Source organism: Schistocerca gregaria, chromosome 6, assembly GCF_023897955.1.
Source record: "Schistocerca gregaria isolate iqSchGreg1 chromosome 6, iqSchGreg1.2, whole genome shotgun sequence".
Classification (NCBI taxonomy): Eukaryota; Metazoa; Arthropoda; class Insecta; order Orthoptera; family Acrididae; genus Schistocerca; species Schistocerca gregaria.
In genome coordinates, this window is record NC_064925.1 from 99,085,364 (window position 1) to 99,106,893 (window position 21,530).

Below are 21,530 nucleotides of genomic sequence, written 5' to 3' on the forward strand. Positions count from 1 at the left end.
ACTATTAAATATTCGTCTCCCTTCAATATCTGAATAATTTCTTTTATTTCATCATACATTTCTTCAATTTCTTCGTCATCTGCTGAGCTAGTTGGCATATATACTTGTACTAGTGTAGTAGGCGTGGGCTTCGTATCTATCTTGGCCACAATAATGCGTTCACTATGCTGTCTGTAGTAGCTTACCCGCACTCCTACTTTTTATTCATTATTAGACCTACACCTGCATTACCCCTATTTGCGTTTGTATTTATAACCCTCTATTCACCTGACCAGAAGTCTTGTTCCTCCTGCCACCGAACTTCACTAATTCCCTCTATATCTAACTTTAACCTACCCATTTCCCTTTTTAAATTTTCTAACCTACCTGCCCGATTGAGGGACCTGACATTGCACGCTATGATCCTGAGAACGTCAGTTTTCTTTCTCCTGATAACAATATCCTCTTGAGTAGTCCCCGCCCAGAGATCCGAATGGGGGACTATTTTATCTCCGGAATGTTTTACCCAAGAGGACGCCATCATCATTTAACCATACAGTAAAGCTGCATGCCCTCGGGAAAAATTACGGCCGTAGTTTCCCCTTGCTTTCAGCCGTTCGCAGTACCAGCACAGCAAGGCCGTTTTGGTTGGTGTTACAAGGCCAGATCAGTCAATCATCCAAACTGTTGCCCTTGCAACTACTGAAAAGGCTGCTGCCCCTCTTCAGGAACCACACGTTTGTCTGACCTCTCAACAGATACCCCTACGTTGTGGTTGGAACTACGGTATGGCTATCTGTATCGCTGAGGCCCGCAAGCCTCCCCACCAACGGCAAGGTCCATGGTCCATGGTTCGTGCAATTATAGTCTCGAAGAAATGAAAATTACATAATTAACTTTTTGTTTGTTTTCAGGTTAGTCATATATCTGTAGCCCTTGTACACGTTGGAATTCCGACGCCGCTGTACCATAGCACACCGCTATACGAACGGAAACAAAATGGCGCAACCCGTTAAGGAAGTCGACATGTGCTGCAGTCTATCGGCGTGCTACGGTACCGTGTCGCGAGAACTTCAGTGTGAACCAGGACTGCAAACACGTATCTGCAAACAAACAAATGATTAATAAAGTAACTTTATTTTTTGAAGCAATAATTCAATCTTTACCAATCTTATGTGAAGGGCTTATTTCAATAGTGGTACAAGTCCATTTTTGATCATACAGAGTCTTAATGTTAAATGAGCGCTGAAAAATCTGCAGTTGAGATACCAGAAATATTCAAGCATATGGCTTCTTGCTAGAGATGAACCTTTCTGTTTTTTTTGGCTCATTAATTTCAGAAGCATTTTAGACAGAAAAGTGGATGTAATGGACTTGTACCACTATTGAAGTAAACCCTTCATATAACCTTCTCACCTCCTTGGGCTGACTTGTGAGACACGAAGAAAAATTGATGTCTTATAAAAACGAATTTGGTTTTCCCTCCTTTCTGTGATGAAACAGGTGGCAAATAGAGACTATTAAGTATAAACTGAACACGCGCTACAATGAGGCCATGGGATTGCACCACATGTGCCAAGACATTTATCCCACAGGGAGACGAGATGATCGATTCCTGTGGCATAGAACACGGTCGGCTACTGACGGATCCACAACTGCACAATTTTGCACTTCGTCGTCTGAATGAGAGCGACGTCTACGCGTGTCTTTCTTCAGGTCGCCAAAGACGTGAAAATCACACGGTGCAGAACTGGGCTGTACGGATGATGTTGCAGTGTTTCCAAACCGAATAGCTGAAGCATAGCCTTTGTCCGATGGGCAGCGTGGGAGCGTGGGAGCGGGCGTCGTCGTGCTGCAGGATGATTCTGTCCGAGAGCACTCCTGGGCGGCTGACTCGCTGACGCGTCGCAGTTTTTGCAAAGTGTGTTCGTAGCGCTGCCCGTAGACTGTGGTTCCACGCTCCAGGAACTCGACCAGAGGACCCCTGCAGTCCTGTTGCACGATGACTTCCCACCCCAACACTGCCAGTTTGACGAAGGCTACACTTCAGCGACGTGGTTCTGAGGACAGGAGCAGGAGATTTAGTGTTTAACGTCCCGTCGACAACGAGGTCATTAGAGACGGAGCGCAGGCTCGGGTTAGGAAAGGATGGGGAAGGAAATCGGCCGTGCCCTTTCAAAGGATCCATCCCGGCATTTGCCTGAAGCGCTTTAGGGAAATCACGGAAAACCTAAATCAGGACTTGGTTCGGGTACACTGCAGCATCTTCCTTCCAGCTCGGACCTTTCACTGTGTGAAATGGTTCAAATGGCTCTGAGCCCTATTGGATTAAACGTTGAGGTCATCAGTCCCCTAGAACTTTGAACTACCTAAACCTAACTAACCTAAGGACATCACGCACATCCATGTCCGAGGCAGGATTCGAACCTGTGACCGTAGCGGTCGCGCGGTTCCAGACTGTAGCGCCTAGAACCTCTCGGCCATCCCGCCCGGCTTACTGTGTGAGTTTCATATCTTTGGCGACCTGAGAGAGGCCAAAGTGGATGTCAGTTCCAGTCGAAAGAGGAAGTCCAAGAGTGGGTGCGGCTGTGTATCCGTCACCGGCCGACCGGGTTCTACGGAACGAGAACTGACTGTCTCATCTCCCAGTGGAATAAATGTCTTAACGCGTGTACTGATTACTTTCAAATGGAACCATTCCATGGTCCCGTTGTGACGGATGTTCAGTTTCCATTTGATTGCCCTCATACAACTGTTGCTAAACCCGATAAAAGAAATGTGACACGGCAAGCGATCTATTTGAAACACGCTGTTTTATTCAAAAATGCCCTGACTCCACTTGGTGGACAGATTACAGTCAACTGGTTCGATCCTAATGAGTAATCCTCATCAGTTAAAATCCAGTATCTTACTAGGAAAGTAAAATGTCAAAAAATCAAACGTAATTTGTGACCACTTAAAACCAACTGACAAGTGATCACAGTGCGCTCCTAATGACGACGAATTACCCGTGTTGAAAATGTCTCGCATCTTATTGTGTATGGTAAAAACTCTCTGTGACACTTACTGCAGGATGAGGAGCCATAATCAGCAAAGGCTAACCATACTGGAAAACCAAAATTAAAATAGTGAATACCATATTGTAAAGAGAGAAATGTTGTTGAACCTCGTCGTAACCAAATTTTGTTCCTCGTAAGTTGAACCGTATTTTAAGTAATCATCCACTCAGCACCATGAGCGGTTTGCCATAGCATTAGTATGAAATGCTTATTTAGTTCGTGGCTCCCAAATATGTATGAAAACAGAGACTGAAATACAATGAAAAGTGTTATCTTCCCATTTACTAAATTTTCAGAGGACAGGCCGACACAAATTAGTGTTTCATTCACATTACGAGCGCTAGTAAAACAAATACTTCTGTATTACGTTGTAGTGCTGTATTCCCACATAGGTAATTAACAGAATGCGAAACTCTGAGTTAATGAACCGTGAAGTTCTCAACAAGTTCCTTTTCCTTTGTGGATTTTCTGGTTGTTTTTAAACACTGTTCTGTGCTTGTTTTGCTTTCATTTTTAATTTATTTTGTGGGCAACATGGACAGTGCAGACTGCGAAGACCGACATTTCTGAATACGCTCTGACAATATCTGTGAATTCACTTGTAAAGCAACTGAATACAGTGTAGAATAGATCAGGCACAGGTTCGTAACCATTAAACTAATTCATCAAAATGTATCACTGACGCCAACAGTCATTTTAAATGAAGGAATGAGAAATAAATTACTTTATGTCACCATATATTACTTTTTTATTATTGTTTATTCTTATGTCCAACAAACACTTTAAGAAACTAATGTAATAGTGCAGATGTTTCTTCGCTTCAGTGTACAAGATAGTCAAATTAATGTACAGTAACATCAAATTAAGTCATGAGTATAATTTTGTAGAATGGTCAGAGTCTGACATGATCCCTTCGCAGAAAAAAAAACAATATTTGTATTTAATTTCCCATCCACATAATTTATTGGCAAGGAATGGGGACCAAATAAAGATGAATGATGAGATGGAAACACATGAAGAAATTTTTATGAAATTTATCAGGGTTTATATTTAATGATTTCCACAGAATAGCAAGAAAAAGTACAAGGAATGTAAGAAAAGAGGTGTCGCTCTGTGTACTTTACATCACTGAAAGAGGTGTGTAACTTGCAGGAGTCAGTCATTTTCTGCACAGATTTATATCGGTCACGCGATGTCACTGCGAAAGTCAATGAGAAAGACTTGCGTGTTGGACGCGCCTCCAAATCATGAGAGACACTGAAATTTCAACTCCTCAAATCCACACTTGGCTGCATTACCGTGTTAAAATGGAATTTAATGATAAGTAATGTTGTTGTCTTCTACGCAGATCCCAAAAGCATCCTGCATACTTCTCCGATTTCTGTATTCGTTTATGGGAGAACATATGGGGACTAAATTAGGGTTTAGCCTAAAGCTGACTAGGTATCGGAATACAAATTCTGACTGTACAGGGATCAAGAATGAGGCAGGAAATCGGCCAATGCTTTCTCTTTTATTGCCGAAAAGAACTATCTCGGCATTTGATTTGGGGGATTCAGAGAAACCACAGAACATCTAAATTGGGATGGACGGAGACTCAGTTTCAACTCGTCTCGCCCAGAATGTGAAACACAAGTCCCACAACTGTAGTGTCACCTCACTCGATATAATCTACATAAGGTATTCCAACTGTATACTGTTTACATGTAAAATGGCAGATTCTTCTGAAAGCACAGTTGAGACGTAGGAAGCATTTCCCTTTCATTTCTAGTAATGTTAAAATGTAGTTTCTTCTAGTTCCATTACTCTTTGGGTCTTCAAATAATACAAGATGCCCTTAAAACATCTTAAGTGTTGTTGAAGCGTATCTTTATGAGTAATTTCAGTGCGAATAGTGCTCCTAACACAATATCTGAGTTTAATTGGTACTAACTACAGACGAAACACTGAGCCACTGAATACGACATGGGAAATGGTAAGATACAGACTCGGAAGGGAGAAAGGTAGAAATGGCGCAGAGAGATGATGCTGGATTAACAACAACAACCTATCCACAGTCAGACAATTACAATTTGATTAAAATGACTTCATGGTTGACGAGAAATGGGAGGGGTGGAGGGACCTGTGATGTCTGTTGAAGATGATATCTTTGTCGAATTGGCGCTTTTCCATGTGACTGCCGTGACGTATTTTACGTTGCCTCTGGTTTACAACCTCTGAATACTCCAAACAACGAATCTTCCAGTTTGCGTCTTCGTACTGATGCTGATGAAGTTGTCGCAGTGAGTCGGTGAGCGTCTGAGAGGCCCTCTAGTAGGTACAGGTTCCATCAGCGCACTGTAGGCCGTTCAGGCAGGGACAGACGTACCTGTAGACGCCCGTGTACAGGGAACCCTTATCGCCCGGATCGGCGGACAGCCAGAAGTCCTGCGGTTGGTTGTTTGGACGGCAGGAGTCACCACTCACACCCTTCAAAGTACAGATGGGCAAACCGAACCTGCCGCCGCCTGTAACAAGGAGGAGTCGCCGTCAGACAGCAGTTAGGGTTCACCGCTGTGCCACCAGGTAGCTGAGGAAAAAATATTTTATGTTAATTAACAGTCTGTATAGAGAAAATATGACTGGCTTGCCGGCGAGCGCCATTGTGAGCCCACTGCACAGCTGCTCATACTGAAATGGACCGCAACAGTGCACGCACAAATACAAAAAATGAAAATGAAAACAAAAACAAAAGCACCATGAAGAAATTATGCGAATGAGACGGAAATCAGTAGATGTGCTGTACATGTACAGATAAACAGATGATTACAATTTCAGAAAAACTGGGTGATTTATTAAAGAGAAGGAGCTTCACAAATTGCTCAAGTCAACAACGCATTGATTCACCTCTGGCCCTTGCTGTTGTCGTGGTTTTCAGTCCTTGAGACTGGTTTGATGCAGCTCTCCATGCTATCTATCCCGTCCAAGCTTCTTCATCTCCCAGTATCAACTGCAACCTACATCCTTCCGAATCTGTTTAGTGTATGCATCTCTTGGTCTCCCTCTACGATTTTTACCCTCCACGCTGCCCTCCAGTATACTAAATTGGTGATTTCGTGATGCCTCAGAACATGCCCTACCAACCGATCCCTACTTCTAGTCAAGATGTGCCACAAATTTCTCTTCTCTCTAATTCTAATCAACACATTCTCATTAGTTATATGATCTACCCATCTAATCTTCCAACCATTGCTTCCCTTTCATGTCCCTCGACTCTCATAACTCTCATAACTTTCTGTACAAATTGCAAATAGCCTTTCGCTCCTTGTATTTTACTCCTGCCACCTTCAGTGTTTGAAAGAGAGTATTCCAGTCAACGTAGTCAAAAGCTTTCTCTAGGTCTACAAATGCTTTGAAACGTAGGTTTGCCCTTCCTTAATCTATTTTCTAAGATAAGTCGTAGGGTCAGTATGGCCTCAAGTGTTCCAACATTTCTACGGAATCTGGCCCTTATGCAAGTAGTTATACCGCTTGGGATCTCTTGACGGAGTTGTTGGATGTTCTCCTGACGGATATCGTGTCAATTTCTGTCCAGCTGGAGCGTTAAATCTCCAGACTCCGTAGCTGGTTCCAGTGCACCGCCCCTAATGCTCCAGACGTTCTCGATTGACGAGAGATCCGGTTACGTTGCAGACCACGTAGACTTTGGCAAGCACGAAGACAAGCTATAGAAACTATGGCCCTGTGCGGGCGGTCATTATGTTGCTGAAATGTAAGCCCAGGATGACTTGCCATGAAGAAGAACGAAATAGGGCGTAGCACACCGTCAACGTATAGCTTTGCTTGACAACCAAAGGTGTTCAGCCATGAAATAAAATGGCACCACAGAATACGGAAGGCGAGAGTCAGGTTGGTATTCCACCCCTGTCTAGGGTGTCACTAGACACGTCTCTAGCCTGGTATCTCATTGACTGGAGCACAATTGTCAGTCACGAGTCCAGCTTCGAACTGAGAATCGATGACCAGCGAGGATCTGTCGGGAGGCGCCTCGGACTTCAGTGGGATACTAACCTGACTTCTCCCGCCAAATGGCCCGACAGCCATGAACGATGATCAGGGATGTCATTTCATTTCGTAGCAGGACCCCTTTGGTTACCAACTGCTACACCCTTACAGCACAGCTATACTTCGGCGATGTTCGACGCCCAGTTTAGTTGGACGAGCCAAACTGGGGTTACATTTTACACTCCGTCTACAGGCCACAAGTGGCCCATTGGGACCAACCGACCACCGTGTCATTCTCAGAGGAGGATGCGGATAGGAGGGGCGTGGGGTCAGCACACCGCCCTCTTTGTCGTTATGAAGGGTTTCTTTGACCGAAGCCGCTACTAATCGGTCGAGTAGCTCCTCAGTTGGCGTCACGAGGCTGAGTGCACCCGAAAAATGGCAAGAGCGCATGGCGGCCTGGATGGTCACCCATCCAAGTGCCGACCACGCCCCCAGCGCTTAACTTCGGTGATCTCACGGGAACCGGCGTATCCACTGCGGCAAGGCCGTTGCCGTTACATTTTACACGGCGACAGTTTGTACTGCTTATTTTCGTGCTTGTCAGATCTCACCTTGGCCAGTAAGGTTGCCGGAGTTCTCCACAATTGAGGATGTTTGGAGCATTATGGGCAGGTGCCTCCAAATAGCTCTGGATTTAACGATCTTACTAACCACTTGGACAGAATTTGGCACGATATCCCTCAGAGAGACAGGCAACAACTCTATCAATAACTGCTTTCATAAGGGCCAGCGTGGAACTGACTTGCTCACTTTGTGAAGCTCTTTCCCTTGAATAAACCATACGATTTTTCTGAAACTGTAATCATTTGTTTGCCTGTACATGTACGTGACATAGATCGATTTGGACAATTCCTTCATGGTGCTTCATTTTTGTCCTTAGAGTCAGCATAGCATAGGTGCAGTGAAATGACGATAGCGGTTTGTGTTTTTTGTCTTAGAGTGTATTTAGCTGTTTCTAGCTGTGGAACTCGCCCCCCCCCCCCCCCCCCCTCCTCGTGATTTAGCTTCACACACATCCGCCCCCTTACAATTTTTGTGGCCTACAATCCATTACCTTCTTCTCCTTCGTTTTCTTCTTCTTCTTCTTGACTTGTCCACTACATCCTCCCCATCTACTCCCATTTTATTCTGCCCTTCCTCGTTTTATTTTTGCTTAGTTCAAAGCTGCGTCTCCAAAGAAATTTCGTCGCGGTTGACATACCCTATAGCACGATCGGCGAAAGAAGAACCCCTTTAGCTGTCAGTGCTGTTGCCTGCTTTCAACTGCACGGTGCAAAGAACTATATTACAGTGTCACACTTCATTGAAAAATACACTCCCGGAAATGGAAAAAAGAACACATTGACACCGGTGTGTCAGACCCACCATACTTGCTCCGGACACTGCGAGAGGGCTGTACAAGCAATGATCATACGCACGGCACAGCGGACACACCAGGAACCGCGGTGTTGGCCGTCGAATGGCGCTAGCTGCGCAGCATTTGTGCACCGCCGCCGTCAGTGTCAGCCAGTTTGCCGTGGCATACGGAGCTCCATCGCATTCTTTAACACTGGTAGCATGCCGCGACAGCGTGGACGTGAACCGTATGTGCAGCTGACGGACTTTGAGCGAGGGCGTATAGTGGGCATGCGGGAGGCCGCGTGGACGTACCGCCGAATTGCTCAACACGTAGGGCGTGAGGGCTCCACAGTACATCGATGTTGTAGCCAGTGGTCGGCGGAAGGTGCACGTGCCCGTCGACCTGGGACCGGATCGCAGCGACGCTGGGATGCACGCCAAGGACGGTAGGATCCTACGCAGTGCCGTAGGGGACCGCACCGCCACTTCCCAGCAAATTAGGGACACTGTTGCTCCTGGGGTATCGGCGAGGACCATTCGCAACCGTCTCCATGAAGCTGGGCTATGGTCCCGCACACCGTTAGGCCGTCTTCCGCTCACGCCCCAACATCGTGCAGCCCGCCTCCAGTGGTGTCGCGACAGGCGTGAATGGAGGGACGAATGGAGACGTGTCGTCTTCAGCGATGAGAGTCGCTTCTGCCTTGGTGCCAATGATGGTCGTATGCGTATTTGGCGCCGTGCAGGTGAGCGCCACAATCAGGACTGCATACGACCGAGGCACACAGGGCCAACACCCGGCATCATGGTTTGGGAAGCGATCTCCTACACTGGCAGTACACCTCTGGTGATCGTCGAGGGGACACTGAATAGTGCACGGTACATCCAAACCGTCATCGAACCCATCGTTCTACCATTCCTAGACCGGCAAGGGAACTTGCTGTTCCAACAGGACAATGCACGTCCGCATGTATCCCGTGCCACCCAACGTGCTCTAGAAGGTGTAAGTCAACTACCCTGGCCAGCAAGATCTCCGGATCTGTCCCCCATTGAGCATGTTTGGGACTGCATGAAGCGTCGTCTCACGCGGTCTGCACGTCCAGCACGAACGCTGGTCCAACTGAGGCGCCAGGTGGAAATGGCATGCCAAGCCGTTCCACAGGACTACATCTGGCATCTCTACGATCGTCTCCATGGGAGAATAGCAGCCTGCATTGCTGCGAAAGGTGGATATACTCTGTACTAGTGCCGACATTGTGCATGCTCTGTTGCCTGTGTCTATGTGCCTGTGGTTCTGTCAGTGTGATCATGTGATGTATCTGACCCCAGGAATGTGTCAATAAAGTTTCCCCTTCCTGGGACAATGAATTCTCGGTGTTCTTATTTCAATTTCCAGGAGGTACTAAGACCTCACTCTACTTTTATAAAAGGTATGACAAAAATACTACAGTAGAGCGTCAAAGATTTTCTGCATACGGGTCTACTTCAGCATGGCTACTCTGCAGATTACACTTAAGTGCCTGGCAGAGGGTTCTTGGAACCACTTTCACACTAATTCTCTATGGTTCCACTTGTAAGTAGGCTGTTAAGGTTTTTATGTTGGTAACTTTCGTAGCGCTCTGTATGGAAATCACGGACTGTGCTGGGTACAGTGTGTGGCTAAAGTCAGATTGCGTTGCGGTAAAAATATTGTGTGTCAGTTTAAGCACAGTCATTTATAATTTTTCTAAGGGGCCTTTTCACACTCTCGAACAGCGTGCGTAAGAAAACAACACCTTTATCTTTCCGCGGAAGCTATTATTTCCCGTATTTTATTATGATGATCGTTTCTTCCTATATAGGCCGGCGTCAACACCACGTTAGCCGAGAGCGCTAATGCGCTGCTTCGTGGACTCGGGTAGACGTACCGGACCCGGATCGAATCCGCCCAGCGGATTGACGACGGTGGTCGGCGTGCCGGCCAGCCTGGATGTGGTTTTTAGGCGGTTTTCCACATCCCCCTAGGTCAATACCGGGCTGGTCCCCACGTCCCGCCTCAGTTACATGGCTCGCAGACATCTGAACACTTTCGCATTATTCCATGGGTTACACTAGTCGCAGACAGTTGGGGTACACTAATTCCGTCCTGGGGGGTACGGGGTGGTGGCTGGAAGAGCATCCGGCCACCCCTTAATCTAACATTCGATTAACCATGCTGACCCTGTGTACCTGCGGGACAAAGACACAAGCGAAAGAAGAAGAAAGCCGACATCAACAAACTGTTTTCGCATTCGACGTTAGTGATGAAATTTAGTGAGAAGATCCCTCTGCAGTGAAAACGCCTATGTTTAATGACTCCCACCCCAAATCCTGTATCGTGTCAGTGACACTCTCTCCTATTTTGTGATAATACAAAACGTGCTGCCCTTCTTTGAACTTTCTCGACACACTGTTAACCCTATCTAGTAAAGATCCCACACCGCGCAGCAGTACTCCAGAAGAGGTTGGATAACTGTAGTGTAGGCTGTCTCTCTAGTACATCTGTTGCATCTTCTAAATGTTCTGCCAGTAAAACACAGTCTTTGAGTTGCCTTCCGCACAACATTTTGTATATGTTCTTTCCAAATTAAGTTGTATTGTAATTCCTAGGTATTTAGCTGAATTTACGGCCTTTAGATTTGATTGATTTATCGTGTAACCGATATTTAACGGATTACTCTTAGTACTCGTGTGGATGACCTCACACTTTTCATTATTTAGGGTCAAATGCTACTTTTCGCGCCATACTGATATCTTATCTAAATCGTTTTGCAATTGGTTTTGATCTTCTGATGGTTTTAGTAGACGATAAACGACTGCATCATCTGCAAACAACGTAAGACGACTGCTCAGATTGTCTCCTAAATCGTTTATAAAGACAAGAAACAGCAGGAGGCCTAATACACTACCTTGGGGAACGCCAGAAATCACTTCTGTTTTACTCGTTGACTTCCCGTCAATTACTTCGAACGATGCCTTCCCTGACAGAAAATGGCGAATCGAGTCGCATAAATGAGACGATATTCCATAAGCATGCAGATATTTGAGAAAGATTTTTATAGCGTAATATATGTCAAACGGGACATTGCCAGAGAGAAGTATATAAAGTGGCGTTACGTGACTGGTTAAGGTAGCTGCGCGAAGCTGCCACGTCAGGCCCATTGCAGCTGTCATGGATTTTCATTCGTCGACTCCCCCATAGTTACACTACTGTTCAAGTCCTAATATGGATTACCGACGTTTTTATGCTGAACGGGGTAAAGGCGCTGCTGGCCCCTCCGGTAGCTGCAAATGGTGAGCGGCAGTCTGGAGCACTTACCGATCATGCAACAATGACCCTCAGGACACACCTCTCCCTTCCCGCAGGACGGAGACCCCGCTTGCACGCTCAGCACCATGGTGATAGCAAAGATGGCTGCTACTGCGGTCTTCATGGTGACACCTGCAACAATAAACGGGTTAGAACACTATTGCAGAAACAACGACACAAACACGCCAAATTTAAACAGACGCAAAATCCCCAAGATTGGCGATGCTTTACAGAAGCTCGAAACTTAGCGCGGAGGTCAATGCGAGACGCCTATAACAGTTTCCACAACGAAACTTTGTCCAAAGAGACTCTGGTCGTATGTGAACTATGTTAGCGGCAAGAAACAATCAGTGCCTTCTCTGCGCGATAACAATGGAGATACTATCGAAGACAGTACTGCCAAAGTAAATTTACTAAACACAGCCTTCCGAAATGCCTTCACAAATAAGACGAAGTAAATATCCCAGAATTCGAATCGAGAACAGCTGCCAACACGATTAACGTAGAAGTAAAGTCTTCTGGTCCAGACTGTATACCAATCAGGTTCCTTTCGAAGTATGCTGATGCATTAGCTTCATACTTAACAATCATATACGACCGTTCGCTCGACGAAAGATCCGTACCCAAAGACTGGAAAGTTGCACAGGTCACACCTATATTCAAGAAAGGTAGTAGTAGGAGAAATCGAATAAATTACGTCGTTATGCAGCAGGATTTTAGAACATATATTGTGTTCGAACATTATGAATTACCTCGAAGGAAACGGTCTATTGACACACAGTCAATATGGGTTTAGAAAACATCGTTCCAGCGAAACACATCTAGCTCTTTATTCACATGAAGTGCTGAGTGTTATTGACAAGGGTTGGTTCGATGAACCCTCTGCCAGGCACTTAAATATGATTTGCAGAGCATCCGTGTAGATGAAGATGTAGAACAATATCAGTGGACTAGTTCTTCAGAGCAATGCACTTGTAGAGACATTAGTGATGTTGCAGCAGCAAAGACAATGATGTAAAGTCGGAATTTAAACCTGCTACCTTCCAGCTATACACATATGCTCTTTGGTAAGGTATTTAAAGGGCGCGACGATTATAAATTCTTAAAAATTATTATAATTTTAAATGAAGGTTTATTTACTGTAATATAAACAAATTTTACAGTACTTCATGTCAACAATCTCAACAATGATTTAAGCTCTGGCCCTCTATGAGCTGTTGCACAGTGAGAGTTTTACTTACCGTATAAACTGCCAACCACGGAAAAAAATTAGAATAGAGTTGAAAAACTGTAATAGAAGTTCAGTTAGAACTCCACAATTCTGGTAGTGGTACCTAACACGAGCTTTGGAAATGTGTTTGTCACAGTTTCAATACTTGATTGGTGTCTTGTTGTTACAATATGATGGACAGAATTTGCGTCTGGCGTGTTAGTAGTTTTGGTTGCCGCCGCTGGAGCTTGCTGTTGATGGACTTCCTGTTTGTATTCCTCTAACAATGGCCACTGTTGACTGTTCATTTTGTGGCAGCATTTTTCTATCTTCAGAGTAAGGAGTAACTACGAGGCTTCCAAAATCAGCGAGAAATATTTATCTTCTGTAAAGAACATTTTCTTTTCTACCATGGATATATTTCGCCCCTCAGCACAAAAGCATTGTAGACAGAAAGATCAATAAATAGTACTGTAGAAGATGATCATTGGCCACTGGCTGCTTTTCCTCTTGCATGTGTAGGTACCAGTAGCTGATCCAGTGTGTGAACTGCTCCCTTACATGCATTGTAGCCCAATATCATTTTTGGTTTCTTTTCTTCTCTCTTGCTTGTTTCTTCACTGTTGTGCATTATAATAGTCAGGACAAACTGATTATTCTTCCTTCGAACGTAGAGCCGGCAGCAGTGCCCGAGCGGTTCTAGGCGCTTCAATCTCGAACCGCGCGACCGCTACGGTCGCAGGTTCGAATCCTGCCTCGGGCATGGATGTGTGTGATGTCCTTAGGTTAGTTAGGTTTAAGTAGTTCTAAGTTCTAGGGGACTGATAACATCAGATATTAAGTCCCATAGTGCTCAGAGCCATTTGAACCTTCGAATGTAAGATACGTCCGCGGTAAAAAAGAACTTTGAAGGGTGAACATCATCTTTGCGTGATATATTATTAGGGCAGTACAGATTTATTTTTTTCTCACCGTCCCAATCATTGTAAAATGTCTTTTGAGAAGTCCTTGGCTTAACGCATACGACGTGAAGAAATTGTCACATGTGACATTTTTGTCCTTTTAATTCATGTATGAGACCCATAACAGCCCTGATATCTTGATTTTTTTTTCAGGCGCTTTTCCAGATAATTTTCTTGCATAGATTTGTGTCTTCAAAACATAAGAAGTAGCACTGTGACACAATGTCCCTATGTTTACCTCACAGTTTGAGAGTTTTCTCGGTATATATTGTTCGAATGGACAATGTTCCCGGAAACCCACCACTTGTTCATCCGAGGTTATATTTATGTCAGGATTATATACTTAGTTCTGAAAGCATTTCTACCCACCTATCCCACAGACCTCATATGTGTTAACTTGTTATTGACTCTTCATGCTCTTCTGTCAAACTTGTCATGAAATGTAATAGACTTGAGATGCAACAGAATGATTCCAGTGACTTTACGGCAGAAAAGATGGCTCACCTGTTTCTCGATCGCACAGACTCTTTATTGATTCACCATGAGATTTATATGCACCAGCCAGTGATAACAGGCCAATATAGGCTTCAAGTATAATTTCATGTAATGCTCCCCAGCTATCCCCATAAATTTTTCGACCCTATATATTAGGAATTTCCAACACAATATTCCGTATACTATAGTTCATCATAACTTCAAAAGATGGTTTTGTATCACTGACCCTGGTGATAGCGCATCTTGTCAGACTACAAGTCAGTTTTATAATGTTTGCAATAGACGCTGTTCCAGTTTGCGGAAAAGGTTCCTAGGTATACGTAATTTTTTTGACGTTAGACTGAATCGGCTGAACAGCTTGCACAGTGTCTTTGAGGTATCAATACCTGAAATGTCTTCTGAAAGACAGATGAAGGATGAATGTTGTCATCAGGGGTGTGATGCACTTACTAACGCTGTCAGATGCTCTTACTAATACTTCGAATTGTTTACAGGGAAGAACTCGTTTTGTCATAATAGCCACACAGAAATTACACGAACTGTGTCTGCTCACAATAGTTGATAAAATGTAACTGTTCGCGATAACATGCTATAATAATTTGAATTCAATCAGCGACTTGCATTGCTGCGTAAGTCAAGCACATTTCAGCAATAAGGAATCAGATATTTGTCACAAACACCGTTATTCTTGTAGCTCAGCCGCGCGTGATTAGCCGAGCGGTCTAGGACACTGCAGTCATGGACTGTGTAACTGATCCCGGCGGAGGTTCGAGTCCTCCCTCGGGCATGGGTGTGTGTATGTTTGTCCTCAGGATAATTTAGGTTACGTAGTGTGTAAGCTGAGGGACTGATGACCTTAGCAGTTAAGTCCCATAAGATTTCACACACGTTTTTCTTATAGCTCAGGCATGCAGAAATAAAACTTGACTATGCTATTTGAATATTCTGTGAATTTATAAACCCCCCGGGTAATAGTGACCAGAGCAACACAAGTGTAACAAATTAAGTAGGGGGGAGGAAAGTAAATTTTTTAATTTAAATATTAAAATATTCCAGCAGGATACTGATACGCAGGACGAAAACAGAGTACAAGACAAACACTATTATAACGTTTGAGGTGTACAGGATGGGCGTATAGGCAGGCGGTGGGCGTTATGGAATGATTAAGGTTATTTTTAGAGAAAGGTCATTTATTGGCTGAAGCATGTTGAAAGGGGCTACATAGGCCTAGGGAAGTGAGGGTGAGCCAGAGCTTAGAATCTGGCGAAACACTGTTCGCGAAGCTACCGAAAGTTGTTGTCTGCCAAAACTAAGTCCACAGCGCTACAGCACCGGGAAAAGCGGGAGATGTTCAGTGATACAGGGCGCGCCTCCGACTCGCGGGTGAGCAAGAATACAAGAGAGCGAGCCCGGCGACGAGCGGCCGGGTATGTTCGACGCACCACGCGGCTTCCTCCGCCCTGATTGGTCAGGACCGTGCAAACCGTGCGGGCGGCATGGAACTTGCCAGAGCGTTGCCTACTAAGCTACGCCTCGGGCGGCGTTACCTAGTCAGCAAATGAGAGAGGCGCGTGTCCAAGGTGCCCTTCCTCTATGCTGTATTCTTGTTACTAGTCCGTGGGATGAAAGACTTTACAGACAGCTAACACTGCCGCGTGGCTTGGCCGCAATGGAAAAATGAAGTTACCGTTTGGAGGCTCATAGCGCAAAATCTCCTATTGTCTGGCAATTTTTTACAGACGTTATCAGATCAGGCCGATTTATTACCTGCGAGAATCCTAGGATAAATAGCGAAAAACAGGTGCTAGTGTTGTGACCCAGCGTCCTCCAAAGCTTACAGGCTTGTTTATTTCCATATTTCTGAACGGATACGTTACAGACAAATGTGATGTGGTATAGGCATGGCTGCGCTCCTGCATATTCGACCACCGCACTTACCGGTAAGCTTCGGGGGCCAGGTGCGGATCCTGTCTCACATCGGAGGATGTTTGGTAATGGAAGAGGCGCTGAGTTGTGTACTTCTGCAGCCGCCTCAGCGTCCGGGGACGATAAGTGGCACGCAGGCCACGTTAAACAGCGATGCTGTTGCAGGTATCTATTCACGTCCGCGCGGTCCCGTGTCCACGTGACACCGCGCATCTACTCTTCCGCATACGTGTACTACCGACGGCGCTCCACCCATTGGTGGCCAGTTACGGTCGGGGCTACGAGCACTGTACGATGCTGCATTTCCGTCAGCCTCTCTCGAGGCCACCTCTTTACAGAATCTGAATGTGGCTGCCAACGAGCTCAACGTGTCCTGGGACCGTGTCGCAACGGCACATTGCTGCCTATCGATGCACTGCCTACGATATCCCAGCGTCGTGGAACTGTGTCGTTACTAATCCTTGCCTGGTCTCATTTCTACATCTTTGAGCTTCGTTCTAGTATCCACTTGATGCAAACTGTCAAAGAGTGACATTTCTGCCATCAAGCTGTAAATGTTTATCTCAGTACTGCCAATTACGCCTCTCGGCATAAAGGACGTATCGCGTGACTTCTGATTATTACACTTTCTGCGAAAGGCAGGTTGCTAATTGCAAAAGCAGTTATAGATGACGTATCTAAGGCACATTAATGAACTCATTGTGATGCAATACGTGCGCAGGGGGAGGGTGGTGGTGGTGGTGGTGGCGTTGGTGAATCAGTTCTTCTCAGATGGCGAGAGGTCAAAGCTTAGCCAAGACTATTAGAGCACTCTTTGAAAAGAGTCGAAATGGTGGCTGATGGAGGCGAACTAAGTCGATAAAAATTGAAGGTAATCGACCACCACGGGCAGCTTTCTGCTTTCTGCGACAGGAGACAGCACCGAGTTCAGCACTTTGTTTGTTTTTGTAAACGAAAGAGAACGTGACAAATGAAGACAACGACACACGAAGTATATCTCAGAACAGTGAAGACATCACAGAAAGGGGACACTGAACTGTATGCTGGGCTAAAGGTCGGGAGTGACACTAAACAAGTGAATATTGGTCCAGAGTAGTACAGACTACACCATCTTTCTACTTTTATTGTTTCTGCTTCTCCTCTCAGCCACCGCACCGAATCTGTTCTTAGATTGCGTGAGTAATAGATGCTGTCTAATGTGGACACTATTGTAGTTAGAATATGAATCTAAGGTACAGGTATATTTATAAAACAGTCTACTGTGCGACGTATGGCAGCAAGTTCATGATAAAAATAAACATGCTCCATTCATGTAGGCTGAGAGGCAATAACCCAGCGGTACATGTGTCCTAAATTTATCATTATAATTTTTACATGATATGCGTGTAGGGGGAGGGCAGTGATGCTGTCACAGTTGATATATATATATATATATATATATATATATATATATATATATATATATATATATATATATATATATATATATATATATATGGGGGGTGGGGGGGGGGTCGAAGGGAACGGAATGATGTGTGATGTATTTGTTAGAATCATCTGTGAATAAGTTCATACGAAATTCTCAGATGCTGGGAGGTCAAAGTTTAGCAAGGATAGAACCATTGTGTCCCTAAAGATAATGCTATTGAGAGTTAAAACTTTTACGACTTCATAAAACATCATAATAATTATGCGAAGTGGACTCTGTTCTGCACATCTACATATAATGAACATTTTAACCTGTCAATATTGCGAAGATGGCCCTTCATAACTGTCAGATCTAAATCTCATATTCGTCGGCTGTACATGCTAGCCCGATCAGCAAGCCAAACTGTATAATGCTGTCGTCAAACAAGGAATTCTCCTATCCACTGTCACGAACCCTGTCCGGCAGCCAAAACTCTACGTCCAAATAGCGACGTATTTCAAGACGCGAACACTCATCTCTAAATTCCAAGATAGTAACACGCCGAGCACCCCTGAGATGCACGCCAGCCAGCTGATGGTTGAAGAAGAAACCATCTGCACTCATTTTTGTAATTTTTTTTATTTGTGTACAGTGTTAATCCCCAGTCATATTAATTATTTGTCCCCTATTGTGAACTCCATAAAACATACCACGAGTGAAACACCATTGTCAGTTATTAATATCCTTATCATAAGACTGTTTTATCGCAAAATGAACAAGATAAGTAGAAGAATAAGAAAGTTATATGTTTCGTCATTTGGAGCGGTGTCACGTAATTAAGAAAGAGTGGATCTATCAGAACATTTACTGTAAACGTAAAGAATAAATATGGAATTTGTATACATAGTAAATAGCGTAGTAACTGGCTTAAAAATGCAATCTGCAATGCCTTTTCAGTAATGTTTCTTGCTGGAGATTGTCGTGTGTTCCTATAACGATCTCATTTTGAGGTTCGGGAAATTGAATTGCACTAGACGATTAATTATCTGCCAAGATGAATTTCAAACAGTGACCTTCCTTCGAAGGATCAGTTTCCTACATTTCTTTCCTTTTATGTCAAATCAGCCACAAATAAAAATGACGACTCTTTATTACTCACGTAACATCTGATTACGCTTTCCTCTAATAGTTTTCTGTCTTTTTGCAGGTCTAGTATTTTAACACCTTGGAAGAAGACTCACTCCTCTCTTCTTGTGGTCGTCAGCTTATCGACGTTAACAGCAAGCTGCGTCACCTAGCAGAGAAGGCATTATACGTAATCGCATTGTATCTCGTGCTACGGCTTAACAATACTTGTTTATTGCGCAAAAGCGTGTAATCAGAATAATTGCTGGAGCTCACCCAAGATCATCCTGCAGACACTTATTAAAGAGCTAGAGATCTTCAGTGTAGCCTCTCAATATCTATATTCACATATGGAAATTGTTATTAACAATCCGAACGACTTCAAAAGTAATAGCAATGTACATGGCTACAGCACTAGCAGAAAGGATGATCTTCACTACTCAAGATTAAATCTAACTTTGGCTCAGAAGGGGGTAAATTATGCTGCTACAAAAGTCTTTGGTCACTTACTAATAACATCAAAAGTCTGACAGAGAGCCATACAGCATTTAAAAGGAAATTAAAAGAATTTCTTAATGGCAACTCCTTATACTCATTAGATGAATTTTCGGATATAGTAAATTGATGATTTCCCAACCCCCACAAAAATTGAGTGTCATGTAATATTTTGTCTAATGTAATATCTTGTATAGACACCTTTTATTAACCTGACACGTTCCACATCATTACGAAGTGTCGTATTCATGATCTATGACCGAGTGAGGTGGCGCAGTGGTTAGCACACTGGACTCGCATTCGGGAGGACGACAGTTCAATCCCCCGTCCGGCCATCCTGATTTAGGTTTTCCGTGATTTCCCTAAATCGCTCCAGGCAAATGCCGGGATGGTTCCTTTGAAAGGGCACGGCCGGCTTCCTTTCCCGTACTTCCCTAATCCGATGAGACCGATGACCTTGCAGTTTGGTCTCTTCCTCCAAAACAACCCCCCCCCCCCATGATCTACGGAACAAGTACTAATCTAATCTAATGTAATCTAATCTAATCTAACAACTCGGTAGCACCTCACCACGTGGACAGACTTTGCTCCTACATCGACGCGACACCCTTGATTTTGTGGAATAAGAAATATGACCTACGGTAGCACTGTATCTGCCTCTTGACACCTAAGATAGTACCGGCTTTTGAACTTTACTATAGCTTCAAAATCACCCACCGCCAATCATTGATTTTTGCGTCTGATGTTAACCTTGGGTCTACCTTTGTACACTCACATATGCTCTGTTGGCTTGTGTGATGGTGCAGATACGAAAGAAATGGTCGCTGCTACATCGTGGTGGTCACCAGGACATCTCTCTCTTTCACATTCGAGGTTATTCTACAATGTTCTCGAGCTTAACCGAATATTGTCATATGTTAACTAACGTTTTCTAGAGTTCTATAATATTCCGGAATGTTGTAGATTATAGCTAGGAAACGACACCTAACATATTGATATGCAGTACTCTTAAATGATGAATTTTGAAACGTAGCAAAGGCAGAAAAACAATTCATCGATAAACTGCGTCTGCTTAGAGAGAGAAACTACGTACACAAAGAATGGCTGTGTGCGTGAACAATTTCAACACCAAAAATGACATAGCTCACAACAAACAAATCGGCGAATACACAATATTACACCAGAAGAAGAAAAAAATATTTAAATGCATTGATACAATAATAAATCAAGGAGAAACCGTGATCTTGCCAACACTCTTCCTAATTTCGCTCGTTGTTACCGATCCTCACAAAAAAGCTTCAACATCACAGAAGTGGAAACGTTATCGTAAAAAAAATGGTTCAAATGGCTCTGAGTACTATGGGACTCAACATCTGTGGTCATAAGTCCCCTAGAACTTAGAACTACTTAAACCTAACTAACCTAAGGACATCACACACATCCATGCCCGAGGAAGGATTCGAACCTGCGACCGTAGCAGTCGCGCGTTTCCGGACTGAGCGCCTAGAACTGCTAGACCACCGTGGCCGGCAAACGTTACCGTATTCGTATCCGAATTCGACTCGTTTCAATTAACTTACCATTCAGCATTGTAAATGGTTCAGTTCCCAGCAAGATTAACGTATGATATGACCATCATTTAAGCACAGAGGCAACCATTCCAGTGTTGCTGAGTGAATTTAAAAGAATCGTGATTCTCTCACAGTTAACCGTTCATACCGTGTTCGCGTGATGGGAAATACCATAACTTATTCGTGTTTACAAAAATATAAATATGTTTAGAACAAGATAGATGTTTAGAAATAAGATGATTAGTCGCACATTTTTTTCCAATTCAGGAAACACATTTAAAAAAAAATACGAAAATAAACGGATCATCTTCATCAGGTAGAACAATAAAAAGCAAACTCGCTCAAAATTCGCCGGCCGGGGTGGCCGAGCGGTTCTAGGCGCTACAGCCTGGAACACGACACCGCTACGGTTGCAGGTTCGAATCCTGCCTCGGGCATGGATGTTTGATGTCCTTAGGTTAGTTAAGTTTAAGTAGTTCTAAGTTCTAGGGGACTGATGACCTCAGAAGTTAAGTCCCATAGTGCTCAGAGCTATCTGAACCATTTTTGTTTTTCGCTCTAAATTCTCTAAAACTGAAGAAAACGTCGGT

At 44.2% G+C, this 21,530-nt stretch overlaps 1 protein-coding gene across 1 annotated transcript in view; it reads right to left on the minus strand.

Moving 5' to 3' along the window:
- Positions 1-3,778: 3,778 nt before the first annotated feature.
- Positions 3,779-21,530, minus strand: part of LOC126278545 (prokineticin-2-like) — a 35,408-nt gene continuing 17,656 nt past the window's right edge. Inside the window, exons 2-3 of the mRNA XM_049978724.1 lie at positions 11,758-11,880; positions 3,779-5,545 (exon numbers count right to left, since the gene is read on the minus strand). Coding sequence (XP_049834681.1) covers positions 5,349-5,545; positions 11,758-11,872 — 312 coding nt within the window. The 5' untranslated portion in view covers positions 11,873-11,880 and the 3' untranslated portion in view covers positions 3,779-5,348. The remainder of the gene's footprint in view (positions 5,546-11,757; positions 11,881-21,530) is intronic.